At 43.5% G+C, this 15,079-nt stretch overlaps 1 protein-coding gene across 1 annotated transcript; it reads right to left on the bottom strand.

Annotated features, from left to right (window-relative positions):
* Nucleotides 1-944: 944 nt before the first annotated feature.
* LOC144169458 (uncharacterized) lies at nt 945-7,590 on the bottom strand. The gene is made up of 4 exons (XM_077698636.1): nt 7,570-7,590; nt 5,721-5,743; nt 2,321-2,562; nt 945-1,364 (listed from the first exon to the last, which is right to left on the bottom strand). Exons 3-4 carry the CDS (start codon nt 2,396-2,398, stop codon nt 1,014-1,016), a joined length of 429 nt encoding a protein of 142 aa, XP_077554762.1. The 5' UTR covers nt 2,399-2,562; nt 5,721-5,743; nt 7,570-7,590; the 3' UTR covers nt 945-1,013.
* Between the last annotated feature and the right edge of the window lie 7,489 nt (nt 7,591-15,079).

Here is a 15,079-nt window from a genome sequence, read left to right as displayed (position 1 = left end):
ATACTAGAAATGGCGTCCCCTGCATAGAGACCGTATCGGGATGAGCCAATCGAACTTTGAGAGACGATTGCAGTAGCGCCCATACCGCGCCACATGCATCCAGCACACGATGCACGCAGAAGACAGTTAAGATCGTGCTATCGGAAAGGCCAACGACAATCGGGACCGAACCGTATATCATGATGTGGCTGACTACGCCAAAAGGGGATCAATTACTGCCGTTCTGACAACTACAACCTCGCAAATTACCAGCATCAGCCTACCCTGCACGACCACGGATCAAGCGGAAGAGTCTGCCATTGCCCTGTCGATCTCGCAGACGAATGCAGATACAATTATAACAGATTTGAAACAAGCATGGGGAAAGCACCTCGCTGTCCAGTTCGAGTCAGGGCGACCAGTTTCGATTGAAAAAAGGCCGTCGTAGCTGACGCAACGAATGCGGTCCTGGAACGAGGACATCACTCCCCAATTTTTTTTTGCTAATCAGAAAATTTATTCTCACTCTCTACTCTTAGTCCTAGCTTCTCCAATTCAGACCCACTAAATGAGTCTTCTATAGGATGCAAATAATGCCGGAGAGGTATCGTCTCTTTATCGGCCACCCTTGTGACAGAGATTTTCCACTTTTCTTATGAAGGATTAGGGGTCTCGTGCAAACAAGCAGTTATCTTCAAAAGGGCTCATTTAGTCTATAGTCTCTCGTATCTCAATGCTTACATTACTGCAGTGGTGTTCACTAATTCAAACTATTTTCTGGTTCCTATAAGTGTCACCTAAAAACTTAATTACACATCGGGATCTTTCCATTGCCTGGTTGATAGCATTATTGCCATGAACCACCTTCTCAAACAACGACAGGTCCGCCCATGCGATCAGGTTCATCGCTGTAAATTATCTTTTATAGAAACTGTGATAAATTTCAAAGAATAATGAACAAAACATCAGTTTTTCAATCTTTATTTACTATCATACGGTTTCCTGTTAGCGTAAGCACACCGGTAGTTTCCATGTTAGTGCGTTTTGTGCGTAACGATGACCTCGCTGATGCTCTCGAGCAACGCTTCGCCAGACTCGGTAAGCTCTGGATCGGGCAATACTTCCTCCCCAACATTATCTGCTCCTGCAGCTAGCTTCCTCGCCACGTTCTCGAGGGTGTCCCCCACAGAACCTACGACATCGCCGATCTCTTCAATGCCCGCGTACAAGGACGATGGCTTGCTCCTGGCCGCGTATGCATTGATTATCTTCGCCACGATCTTGGACAGGCGAGCCTCCAAGGTGTCGTTGCCCAGCCTCGCTATGTCGAGCGCCCAGAGCGAGGCTTTCTGCCTCTGGAATTTGGCAGGTCCAAAGACAATGCTCTGCGGAACAAAGAAGCGCATGTTAATGCTTGTATCTGATCCAGCATTTTTTCTTAAACAGTGTCTCAATTGTTAGCAGTTTAAAATATGGCAATACCAGCACGATTATTTCTCGCCGCAGCCATTAGCTTAGGCATGAAAGAGCCTCGGCAAGTTGTTTGCTGCGGACGAAAGAGATGATTACGAATGGGCATTAGATTGTCTAGTTCGTGTATCCGGAAAGCCCTCTTAAATGTTCCCCTTGACCGTTACATTTCGCACACACTTGATGCCTAATACAAGGCTGACTTTCTTCTGTTGCCCCTAAACCTCTCACCCAGTAAATATGAGCCCGGCCGCGCCCCGACGGAGGGCCTCGGTTGGCTGGCCTTTCGACTTCGTTGCCAAGATACTGTTGTGATGGCCCTCAGCTTAGTATATTTACTGCAACATTTATGCCAAGGTTTTCATTTGCTTACGGCGAATAGGTGCCTTGAGCTCTTAAATAAGCAGCGGTTGTGACTACGGCTCTCGCAGTAGCACTGCCTCTGTAATTGTTGTAGTAGTTATTGTAGTTATGCCAGCTTTCCTTGCTGTTGCTCACATAATGCCATCAACAGACATATTTGCCCACCCCACCATAGGGATTTATAGCCCTTTGGTGACATCCTGCTGGGGTAAGACAAGAGCACAATCATGTGCACCGAAATTTGACAAAATTCTTCCGCACTGCTGTAACTAAAACTTTACGTACATTCATTGCTACTCACCTAAGCAAAACGCACAAAAAATGTGGCTACATTGTCAACATCGCTATACACTATGACATATTTATGTCTAGAGAAATTGAGCGTTGTTTTACCCTTCTTCTTTCAAGTTGAAAGGAGTATTAAGTTTAGAAGATGGTAGGCAAACAAGCGACAATCTGTTGTTCAAAGTCAGTTTAAACAATTTTCGTACTAATGGAGTGTGCTAACCAGGGTGTCGTAGGTGGCGTGCAGCCGGCGACCTCCAACCTTTACGGCTGCTCCCAACTTGGTGAGAAGGCGCCCCATGCCGTTGAGACGCCGTCCCGTCTCCAGCAAGACAGCATCAACCTGGTCGTGCACATTCTGGCTGCCGCGGACAGAGTCACTTGCGTTCACTAGTACATCAGCAATCAGCCGAGCTAGCAGTCGGGAAGCTACGTCACTCGTGCTCTTCGCCAGAACGACGCCTCCTGGGAAACGACGTCATTGACTCCATTATTGTTGCATAAGCAAGAACCTCAGGTTTCTCATTGCGTAATAGACCATTCAGCAACAAAAGCTGCTGTTTACCTCGCCAACGTTTTGCATCAGCGTAAGCACTTAAGGATCTGTCCCAGCTGTGAACAAAGCGCATTCGCACTGCAAGAACAATCACTGCTCAATCCAGTGTATCGGCAGCACAGTGAAAACTTTCTAAATATTTACATCTTCTTCCTAATAATTACACTTATATAAAACATCATCGCATGTATAGAACTATCATTATCATCATCATCAGCAGCAGCAGCAGCCAACTCAGGTTCAATGCAGGATGAAGGCCTCTCCGTTGACCTCCATCCCCTCCTGTCCAGCGCTGCTCAAGTCCACAGCTTCCCCTGAATTTATTTATTTCATCCCTACATCCGGTTAAGGTTCTTCCCCTTCTTGTAGACCCATCTCTTGGTATCCACTCTGTTACCCTAATTGTCCACCGGTTGTCGGTTCATCTCACTACATGGCCAACCCAAGCCCATTTCTTGTCCTTTATTTTAACCATGATATTTTCTACTCTATTTGTTGTCTGATCCAGCAAGCTCTTTTCCTATGCCTGAGTGCTACTCCTAACATTATTCGTTCCATAACTCGTTAAGCCGCCCTAAGTTTGCTTTCTAGTTGTTTAGTAGGACGCCAAGTTTCAGCTCCATATATCATTCCCGGCAGTATGGACGGGTTGTAGATTTTTCTTTTCAGTGACACAGGTAGCTTACTTTTCATTATTTGGGAGTGCTTGCCCAGTGCTCCCCAACCCATACCTATTCCGCGCTAGATTTATTCCTCGGGGTTGGGGTACGTACTCACCATCTGTCCGAGGTAGCTATATTTTCTTACTTGTTGTGCTTTGTCTCCTAAGCTGAAGAAGAGTTTTTTGGCCTGCTTATTCCTCATTACTTTAGATTTCTTCATGTTTATTTTTAGCCCCGCAGCCGTTCTTTCTGATTGTAGTTCCTCACGCAATGTTTGCAAGTGTTGCGCAGTTTTACTCTGCAAGGCAACGTCGTCCGCAAGCCTCAAATGATTCAAGTATTCCCCGATTATTATTACTCCTGTGTTTTCCCAGTAAAGCTTTCTCAATAAACCTCCAGACATGCTGAGAATGCTTTTGGTGAGATGGGATTTTCCTGTCTTACTCCCCTTCGTAACGGAAATTCATCCATTTGCTTGTGGAGGGTTATAATCCCCGTGGATTCGTTATATATGTCTTCTTGAAGTCTTATATAGGGTTCTTCTATTTTCTTGTCTTTTAGTGCTTCTAGCACAGCTGCGCTGAGTACGGAATCAAACACTTTCTTATAATCTATAAATACCATGTAAAGACGGTTAGTGTACTCTGCGGATTTTTCTATCAATTGATTGACGACATGGTTGTGATACAAGGTTGACTACTCTTTCATCAACCCGGCCTGTTCTCTACGTTGCGGGGAATTCAGGCTGCAACCTATGGGGCTAACTATAACATTGGTGAACAGCTTGTAAACAACCGAGAGTAGGCACATGGGTCTGTTATTCTTGAGGTCCCTGGGATTTCCCTTCTTATTAATCAGAATACTGTTGGCGTTTTTCCAGGCTATGGGCACTTTTTGAGTTTTCAACCATTGTGAAAATAGTAATCAAGTTTTTCCAGTACCATATCTCCTCTTTCCTTCAAAATATCCACGGTTATGACTTCGTCACCAGCAGCTTTTCCTGTTTTCGTGCCCTTGAGAGCCTTTCCAACTTCCTCATTAGTTACTAGCGGGACATTGCAAGTTGAACTCGTACTCTAAGTAGTTTCCCCTGGTGTAACGTCGCTGGCATGCAGCCTGGTGTAGAATCATGCTGATACCCTTATTGTTTCATCCAAGTTGTGCGTAATGCTTCCCTGCTCGTCTCTGAGAGCGTCCATCTGTCTTTGCCGATGGCCATCTTTCTCTTAGTTGCTTTCAAGCTTCCCCCTATTTGCAGCGTTTCCTCGATCACTTCCATCTTATATGTACGAGTGTCGTTTGTTTTAATGCCCTTTATGAGTTCCGAAAGCTCGGCTAATTTAATCCGATCACCACACCTAGGTTCCTATGTTTGGCAATTAGTTCCTTCGTTTTCTTACTTCGCTTTCCAGTTTGTTCCCTACATGTTGCTTCTGCCAAAGCTGCTGTTGATTCACTGAGTGCAGATGCTAGGTTGTCATTTAGCCCGTCTACATTGACCTCGTTCTGCTCTTCAAAAGCGCGAATTTGGTTTAAAGAGTTATTTTACGCCTGCGATCTGCCTCTTACACACTCCATGCGGGGTTTCTTAGTTTTCACAAGTTTTCTTCTTTCTCTTTTAAGAGTCAGCCTTAGCTTGCATCTAACCATCGTGTGATCGCTGCTCCGAACCTCTACGTCTTGCACGACACCTGGGTTGTCCCTTAAAATGAAGCCGATTTCGTTTTTGGTTGTGCCATCGGGGCTTTTCCATGTCCATTTCCTATACTTTCGTTTGTAGAAGAATGAGCTCATCAACCTGAGGTTATTTCTCTCTGCAAATCCCATCAATGTAGCTCCTTGACTGTTGCGACTGTCTATTCCGAAGTTTCGCCCTGACCTTTCTGTATATTGCTTCTTATCGACCTTTGCGTTATAGACTCCCATCACAATCGTTAATTGCATTTTTTCCTTCTCCATTGCTCATTCAACGTCCTGGTAGAACCTGTATACTTCTTCGTCATATTAGCTAGTTATTGGCGCATAGGCCTGTAGTATATTTCAGAACTTTCAGGTAGAGAACTTTCACGTATGTAAATAAATCGTCATCGATCATTATATTAATATATGAATTATTTTGAGGGTCTCTTCAGTGGCTTCTTTGTCTTTGAAGTGTTGTAACGGATAAGACGAAACTTTGGTTGACAATTTTCACGTAATTAAACCCTAGAGATTAGTTTTGTTTTGTGTTTTTATCAGTGACAAACACATGCTTCGGAAGTATTGTTTCTGTGGACAACTTAAGGCATCTTTTTAATTTATAACAGGCCCTTCAAGTAGCTGCCGTTTAAAAATATATTACGTCCTATAGCTCCAATGATCAGAGCATATCTATTTCAAAACCAATTGGAGAACACAAAGCTCACCTTTCGGCGCATAGGTAGTGCCGCTATTTGGGAAACCAAGGAAAAAATGGATTAGCCCCCATTTTTGAGAACAAACTTGTTCTTCCTTGCATGCATAAAATAATGACTATACTCGTAGAGTCACAGCACTGATGTCGACAATAATCAAAAGAAATAACTATGGGTGCTAGGAGGCAACAAGCGCGCTCATGTACAAGTGCCGCTTTTCGGATATAAGTATTTTAAGGGTGTATTACTTCGAAAGGCATGACTACGTACCACAAAAGCGACGCGACAAATAAAAAAGCATAACGTTTTTTTCAGCATTAGTTCTCTGGAAAAGGTGTTTGGATCGGTTATTACGTTGGATTTTTTTTTTTTTCATTCCAGACTTCCGAACTAATACCGCGTTGCATCCTATTGCAGCGTTGTTTTCGTCCTGCTGTCGTTAAATTCGAAGTGCGGTTAGGGTAGAGCTCATGGCAGAAAACCTCATAGGCAACGGTAGTTTGAAACCCCCCCAGGCTTCCAGCTAGCGTATACTACGCAAAAAATTCTTTGGTCCGTCTCGCGTGATAGATCTCTCTTCTTTCTTCTTTCTTTCTTCTTTTCCTCTCGTAAAAACACCCTTTGACTTCGGTCCAGTTTGTTTATTTTTAATTGGCGTCACCCGTGATACGTATGTGGTACGGGTTGGGCTTTTATTTTATTTTATAGCCCTTTATTTTGTCTGTCTGTCTGTCTGTCTGTCTGTCACCCGTTTCAACGACTTGGCCTCTGGCAATAAAATTGCCCGCGTTAAGCTTTCTTTGCTGCAAATGAACTGCTACCGCTGGTGATACCTGTTCACAGTATTCAGTGCAGACGAAACATAAGGCATATTTGAGGAAAAACTGAAGTCCATAAACTGGAGTACCGCCGTATTTGTTAACAATATACTTTGGGTTGTATTTTACAATATAATATAAAAATCAACGGATTAAAAATGGTGAGATAAAAGCAAATACGAAGAAAAAGATGTCGACTCGAGCTAATGCAAAACCAGCAAAAACAAGACAAAGAAAAAACATATGTCCCAAGAAATGGCGCGAAAGTGGTACGAAAGCGATAAAATTGGGCAAAATTGAGTTCAATCACAAAAGAGATGGCCGATAGGCTAAGTGGGGGGAAAGGGAAAGTGGGATTAGAGAATGTCTACGTGGGAAGGTAAAAAGGCGCAAACAGAAAAGGAAGCTGACGATAACGAGAGAGCACTTTGACAGTTGCATGCTAAGAGTTTTGGATCCCCTAACTACATAATACTCTTAAGTGGCATCGCAATTTTCGCGTTGCCCTCAACAAAGGCCCCTGTCATAGTCCTCGTGTACGTTCTGTTCTAGAAGCCTCCTTTCAAGTTGAGCATTACACAACCGCGAAATGCACTGGAGCCTGAAGCGGAAACCTATTAAACGATAAAAAATACCAGTCTCCGATATAAGATCACAAAAGAGTACCATGATGTCTACACAAGAGACATTTTCGCTTTTTACACCCGAAATGAGGGTTCAGAATAATTCTCTAGAGTTTACAAGTTTTAGTTTGAGCCCCTTCATCACGTTCGAATATAAATAACATTTACTTATGCTGATTGGCAAATTTAACTACGATTCAGAAGTCAGTATACCCAGAAAACATCGGTGCGTGATAATTCTGGCCTCAAGAAACCGGCACCAAACCAGTGCTCGCGTACGACTTGTGTAGTATTAACGCTTTTGTTGTATGCCATGTCAGGGAGGTAGGCACGAGCCCTAAACGTCAAGTCATATGTGTAGTCACCGAGCTAAATATTTGTGAGCACCAGTCTGAATTTAGAAGTTCCAGCGTTACATACCTTTTCTGAGCACCTTGATGGGCCGCAGGCGATGTGCGCAACCGCAAAATGAAACAGAAAGCAATATTTGTTCAGAAGAAGTACAACAACTTAGCAGCTGCAGTGCTGCGGCTCGGATAATAAAAAAATAGGATATTTTCACGACCAATTCTCGCAAAACAAATTGCAGTAAACCTGAGCAGCGTTGTAAAGACAGTTCTCTGACCTACTGCAGAGCGGTGATAGACCTTAAGGTCGGCAGCTTCGTCCATATTTGCAACCTATGAATTTTAGTTTAGTTAATGAACGATGTGCTAGGGTACAGAAAAGATGAACGTTTAATAAGGGGCTAAAAAATTTCCAAAACTGATATTTACTTTCAGCGTACACCGGGTTCCGCAAGCGAAATTTGCGCTGTTTTTTGTACCTTTGTGAAACCGACATAATTTAAACGAGTTACGCGTTTAAACATGCACAGAGTGGCTTGCCGCTAGGCCCACATTATGCGTATCATATTTCGTTGAAATGCATGTGTCTGTAAAGAGTCTGTAGAATGGCTTGAAAGGTCGCTGATAAATACTCACTTGAAAAGGCGGCGATAAGGAGCAGAAGAACGCCAAAGGAAATCCTGATGTTCATATTTTTTTCTGCACAAAAAGGACATGTGTGAGCCGTACATGGCTAACCGAAGCAGAAATGGTCAATGGCCGACGATTCCTGCGGAATGGGCAACAGCCACGGCGGAGTCGTATAATGGCTTAGAGCAGCCTTTGTGACCATCTTAAGAGACTAGCCATTCGCCTCTGAGGTTCAACCAAAAGCTTGGGCCAATGCAACATCATTGTCATTTATATCTAACAGAAGCTTCGCCCGACCGCTGGGCATTTTTGGCTAACAAAAAATGTCACAGTAAAGTTACGCATACAATAAAAACAACATGCAAACTGTTGCTAATAAACGCCTCAACATCGCGTAAACAGCTCATGCTTTTTGTATAAACCCTAAATGATTAGGTGCGCATTGATGTATTACAATTTCCGGAGTTTGAGCTTGTCGTAACCTCTTAGAGCGCATTTTGGTGCTACGTGGCTGTAACGAAGGAATGTTTTTAATAGAACCGCTCCTGTACGCTGTCATCCCAAAACATATACACATTTTCCTTCAAAGTTACCCTGCTTTGCATGGCACGTGGAGTAAAAAATCACTACAATTCCCGAAAAACCTTTTATGTTTTTGAAATATGTAAATTATGTCGATGCTCGTTGTGAGCCAGTTTGGTAAATGTGAAACGCTTTCGACGTGTTACTTTTGTGCACACAATTCAGCACAAGATCCAGGTAACTGCTACAATATTTATGCGGAAAAACGCACTAGCCTACTCAACTGGACATTCTAGCTAAACGTATTTCTGCATTTAGTAGTATAAAAATTTCAGCTACAACAGCAATAGTGTGCTTAACGGACCCTTTTTTATTCACTCGGCTATAGGGACAGGTGCCTCGCGAAGGAAAACGAATGCAGAGAAATCTGGCTTCGTTTCATTCCACATTAAGATAATTTGTGTACACAATCGCAATTAAAGTTTGTAGTTTGAAAATTCTTAGAGTAAACCAAGGTTTTTGGTAAAGGGCGAACCCTAAAGAACTGTAAGCTACCAAGCCTGCCCTGAAATCGTCGACAAATACCCATCACGGCTGACTGCATGTACCGTTTACTCACAGCCTCGTGTGGTATGCGCTCCTTTTATCAGCGTTTTTATGTCAACGAGGAGTAGAAACCAATTTTTAGTAATAATGACATAATTAGTAATTATAAACAAACGCCAATTCATTGCCACCGCTAGTACAAATACGTTCCCCTTACTGAACTTCACTTAGTTTAATTATCGTTGCAGGTATGCCTGGACAAAAATAAATCCGAAGATAAATAAGGACTGAAATTTTTTCCAGCTTTTGCTGTCTAATAGACCTTACGCAAATAAATTAGGAGGCACCGGGTGTTCTAGTTCATCTGATCATTTTTTTCTACTTCTCTGTTCTTAAACGGATTTGCAACATATTTTCCAGCAGTTAAAACACAACAGCAATGACCACGCCGGCATATCAACACCCATCAGCCGAGAACAGCTGTAGTGAAAGCTTACCTGGCTAGATCAGCACTTTGAATGGGGCCTGCGCGGGATCCGAGTGCATCCTCTTTTGTAGTCACCGGGCTCAGTTCCCACGCACCTGCCGATTCTCACACGGCTGAACAATGTTTCGCGTTGCACGCAAGACCCACAAGGGCAGTGACGTAACTAACATCGGGTTCATGTGTCGCTTTTCGTTATCACCTCAGTTATGAGAAATTGTTAAATATTTTTTGTAACTGCAAAATCGATGCATGGATTCCGTCTGGTAGGATCGGTCCAAACTGATAACACGCGTGAGCGCAGTGACGTAACTAACATGAGACTTTTTCCATATGTTGTTTCCGCGTTATCTAGCCCTCGCTCACTGATCCAGAGTAGTACGTTATGTTATTAGCAGGTAGCGAAAGCTTTGCTTTAAGCAAATAGAGTGTATTGAAACTTTCGTCCGAAAATTATAGACCGAGCTTTTGTTGCGTTTTGTACTAAAAGGCCTAGGTAGGGCTGTACAAAAGGTACAGGCCAGGTTTGGCGGGTGCCGAGGAATATGTCTTGAGTCTCATGCTGCATTGAGGTTACGTTCGATGCACTCTCTTAAAAAATCAGAAGGGCAAGATAAGGTAATTCTATCACTCTTGAATTCTACTGAATTTCTGGTGGTCCCACAGCCTAACAGCGCATCTGTGCAAACGAAATCGCAAAGCAAACGATGCCCCGTATTGCTCATTTCAGTGCACTACCGATGCAGGCTGGGTCAAGCAGTCCTATGCTGCCGCAGACAACACATAGAAATAACGAATGCTGCCCAACTATTCGCAAGAATTTCGCAGAAACTCGGAAGAAATGTTCCCAGGGACTGGTATATGCCGCAGGAAGATCCTGACGGCTAATGACATTAGGACAAACATCCCTACCTGCGCTTGCACCAATGCCTTCGGCAAATCCCCACACACAGTCGTGTAGGTACAAACACACTGATAACAGTGGTGGCCGATCATTCCAGTAGCTGCGAAGGTATTCATGTGAAAGCGTTTTCTGGCTACGTGGCTGAAAGCACGCACACATCTGGCAAGCAAAATGTGTCCGCAAAGCGAGCCAGTAAAAGTCGGGGCCGGAAATCATGTGACCCCTCAGACTGGAACTGACGCCCACACCAATACCTTCCGTCTGCAAATGACGTCATATAGCAAAGTTGCATAGGAATTCTAAGCATAATATCAAAAACGCGAATGCATGTAAGCTACCTAATTAGCTGCCTGGCCATTCACACATAACACAAATTTTCATTATCGGGTATTTTTTTACTGAAATATGTCTTTGAAACTTCTCACGGCACGCGGCTTACTCCCATGTTTGGTAGTATCATGGCAGAAAAACTACCAGTTTACTCCGGGGGCCAAAAGCCGTCGTAACTAGGCGCATGTGCCACAGTTGCACCTCACCCAAAACGGAGCATTTTACTTTCAATAGAACGCTTGTCCTAATGGGAGTATGAAAAACCCTCGAACCCAGGTTCAGCTTTCCCGCTCAAAGCAGTGGTTTCAATAGTGATTGCTGGGTAGTTATTTAGTGGAATGTAAAATATTTTCGTGCAGCTAAAATTGGTGGGAAAGCGTCAAGTGTAGCACGTAGCGCGACCAAGCCCCAGAGCAATGGAAACTATCCCATCGAAATGCACTGGGAGTATTTTGACAGCGAATTACACAACCAATATATAGAATCCTGGGAAATTATTTTGGAGTTTTCATCTCCAGGTCGACTTTTTGCTCTATGCCAGATATCACTTTCCTGGAGTTGTTTTCCTAGGTTCCTGAGAGGTCGGAATTTTGAGCGAGACAGCTGGGGAAGTCCTCCTTCTCTTTTCATTATCCTCCTCTTCCTCCACCCCTCCCTCTACCACGCCTACTTACGAAATGGCTGCCAGTTCGTGTCGTGTGTCGTGTTCGGTCTTGCGTCACCGGAATTTTTTCGTCGATGTGAACTTGCGGCCGCATGAATGAAAGCGAGGTGCATCCCGCCAACCGAAACTTGTTGTGAACATTGTGGAACCGGCCTGGACGAACGTGCGACGCACTGCAACGCCTCCTCCGAGTCACCGACCTTTGATCCGACAGAGGTCCGCCAACGAACCAACGCGAGGCCTGAATGCAGCAACCACGAACGGAGAGTGGCCCGGTGAAAACAATGCGGTTGCGTCTCTGCGAGCCAGTTCAAGGTAATCATTGCACGTTTTAGTGTAACCAACATTTCGCGTGACCTGTGGCCCATGCAGTGCCCCATTAAACTCAGTGAGTGTGTTTCGTACGCTAGTTTACCGGTGGTTCTCCGCCTGTCGAGGCGAGCGTTGTGCGTGAAAGAGGGCGCCAGGCTCGGAACGTCATTGGCAACGCGGATATAACCACTGTCAGTTTCAGTTTTGTGTGTGTGGGTCGAGAACAGAATGAAAATTTTCCGCACTGAAAACAGCGATGTAGAAAGTAAGCTAGTAATGCTAAGTACGTGTTTTTTACGCTCTATTCGTGGCTCATAGTCTGCGACAGAAGCTGAAACAGGCCGAGCGAGCGACGCAGAGCCGATTTTATTGAGAAGCACAAACGGTGGCTACCACGCATGGTACGTGGTGGATGACCGCTGCGTGCCCCTGGCAGCCACATTGGTTTCACAACGGAGGAGAAGGGTCTAAGCTCCGGTGGGGAAGGTCGACAAAGGGAGCTCTTTATGTGCTAGGCGGGTGCAAACTGAACCAGCAGGTGCCATTTGCGAAAGCATTCTTGTAGGCTAGACTGAAGAATATTTTGGTTGACTTCACAAAGATGGGAATCTTGCCAATTTAGGGGGAGGGAGAGGGAGATGTGTGGGAGTAAAATTTAGAGCCCGCTAACACAAAACTACTTAAAAGGAAAGAAAGAGAGAGAGTAAACTTTATTAAAGGAAACAAGCCAAGAGGGAGATGGAGTTCTTGGCATTTTGAAAAGTTACTCCCAACAAGTGCGCATTCAGCTTCGAACAACACTCTGTGGTCTTGACCCCCTAATGAGCAGAACTGTCTGGAAAAAAAGTGCAACATACCAAAACTTTAGATAAAAATTAAGACAGTACGGAAAGTTGAGCACAGAGTGACAAGTGCCGCGTCATTGCAATGCTGTTACTTTTCTTTCAGGTCGGCTGTAAAACATGTGCCTGTATTTGTTGCTGTGGATTTGAAGAGCTCTGTTATTCCTGTAATGCCGGTGAGCTTCGTGGGCAACATGCCAGGGGGCCGCGGCAAGGTCGATGTTTGGGAAGCAACTGCAAGCGAACAGAGCAACTACCAATGCCTGGTAGATCTCGTTGTTTGCAAATGAATTACTTTTTTTTTTTGGGACACTTGTAAAAATAAATGTATTATCAAAACACCTTGTATTTACAATGTACGTGTTTTCTTCATTCAACGTTTGTATATCATGTTGTTATTTACGTATTCAAAAGCATTTTTGTATGTATGAAATTGCTTTGCAATGTACCGTGCCCGCCAAAATACTGTGGTTGTAGGTGCTTTCGCCACATGTCACCTTACTACTACAAATATTACCCGGTTCTCTGAACAACATTACTTATTACTGCCGAAAGCTGAGACCAACTACGGTAAGCAAACTGCCCTTTTTTCAGTAATAGTACTCTGTAATTATTTGCCGGTATTGTATAAATCATCGCTTTCTCAACAAGAGTTCGAAAACATACCTACTCGATATGTGCTTAATTCTTAAAATCGTTCTTTCTGTGTACATTTTACCTTTTGATTGCATACCTCTTTCCGCATTTACCTTCTGATTTTTGGCGTTTTCTTTTTGAACTGATGATTGCTTAGAATTTTATGGGTTATTGTACTATCACTGGATCCTGCTTTCTTGATGTTCCCAATCCGACTGTACATTTTGATTTGCATTTCTTGATTATTCGTCTGATATTGTATTACTTCTCTTCTTTGTGCCTCAAACTCGCGCAAAAATATGGAATGTTATTATGGAAAAGCATTCATTTTTCTTTTCCTGACCCTGACATGGTAATGATTTTATTTACTTTGTGTGCATTCCATTCTGCCCTTATATTAACTTTTTCTTGAGAATTTCAAGCCAAGAGGTCCCCCTGACAGTTTTTCCTTCGGTACCTCCTTCTGTACTAACATCAATACCGCGTTTTGTAAACAAAACATTTATTGAATAATCCTTGAAACCTTGCAATAAATTGTCTGAGTACAAAAAAATAGTCTTTCTCGTTTTACTATTGAAATTTTTGAGAGAAACAAAAAATTACGCTCAATGTGGTTTTTTGACACTCCTACGAGATCATAAAATACGAGCTATGAGCCTTATAACAACTCCCACATACAGTCATACCTTCCTCTACAGCTCTACTATAAAACACCTAAAAAACCACAGGAATACTCCGAATGGAACTGAACAGTACTCCGTGTGGCACCTCCTGAAAACTTCTAGTTGGAGAAAATAACATCCAATGCTCCCCTTGAAAACTCCCGTTTTAGTGGCAGTAAAACTTTACTCCAAAATACCACTGAATAAGCTCCGGAAATACTGGGAGTAAGGTGATCCTCCCAGTGCAAGAAGTACGGTATACTCTGACGAGTTATGCCAAGAACCATTTACTCTCAATTTGACTAATTTAAGTTCTGTGGGCTGTTTAGCTGTTTACAGGTGTTTACGCTATTTAAGACTCGATAGCGCCGACCATATCGCCACTATCATACGATCCGTTTCAATACCTTAGACTCCAATATGCGCCTGACGTCACTTTACACCATCTAGTCAGTCGCCCTCTAGGCGGCGCCCAACCATGGCCATACCGCCATGCTTCTACAGGGTGATCAAAGTTAAGTCGACAGGTGTTTTAAAAATTTGACGCTTAGATGTACATGAAGACAACATCTACAGTGAGGTTATGCGGCCAGGGGAAACAGAATGAGATCGTAATTATTGGTGTCGGTGGCTTAATTATCTAAAATTGAATAATTAACTTTTCAATGGCTGCAGTAAGCAGGCATGTTCGGATTCAAAAGTTAAACGTAATGGTGTTTTTACGTAGTTTCATTTAGCAGAATTTTTCGAATGCATCCATATTTCGAGATATTGAAATCTGAAGTTTAATTGCCGTTCGCATGATTACACATGCAAGACAGTAAGGTCCGGCGCAAAGATCCTCCCTTTTGTGGCGTGCGTGCGGTGACGGTGTTTAGTTTGAAAACGGTGTGAAGGCATAGGCAAAAGTAATAACTGGCTCCCTTTTCAGTCTGGGCTGGCGCTATAGCAATCGGCCGTACTCGGAACCACTATCGAACACAGAACACAGGGGAGGAGCTTAGTGTCGGTCTTCAATGTCTAGCATGCGTAATCATGCGAACAGCAATTA

This window comes from Haemaphysalis longicornis, unplaced genomic scaffold (assembly GCF_048455015.1).
Source record: "Haemaphysalis longicornis isolate Haplotype H1 unplaced genomic scaffold, Haemaphysalis longicornis Haplotype H1 scaffold_2, whole genome shotgun sequence".
NCBI classification, from domain to species: domain Eukaryota; kingdom Metazoa; phylum Arthropoda; class Arachnida; order Ixodida; family Ixodidae; genus Haemaphysalis; species Haemaphysalis longicornis.
This window is presented reverse-complemented; position numbering and strand designations above follow the sequence as displayed.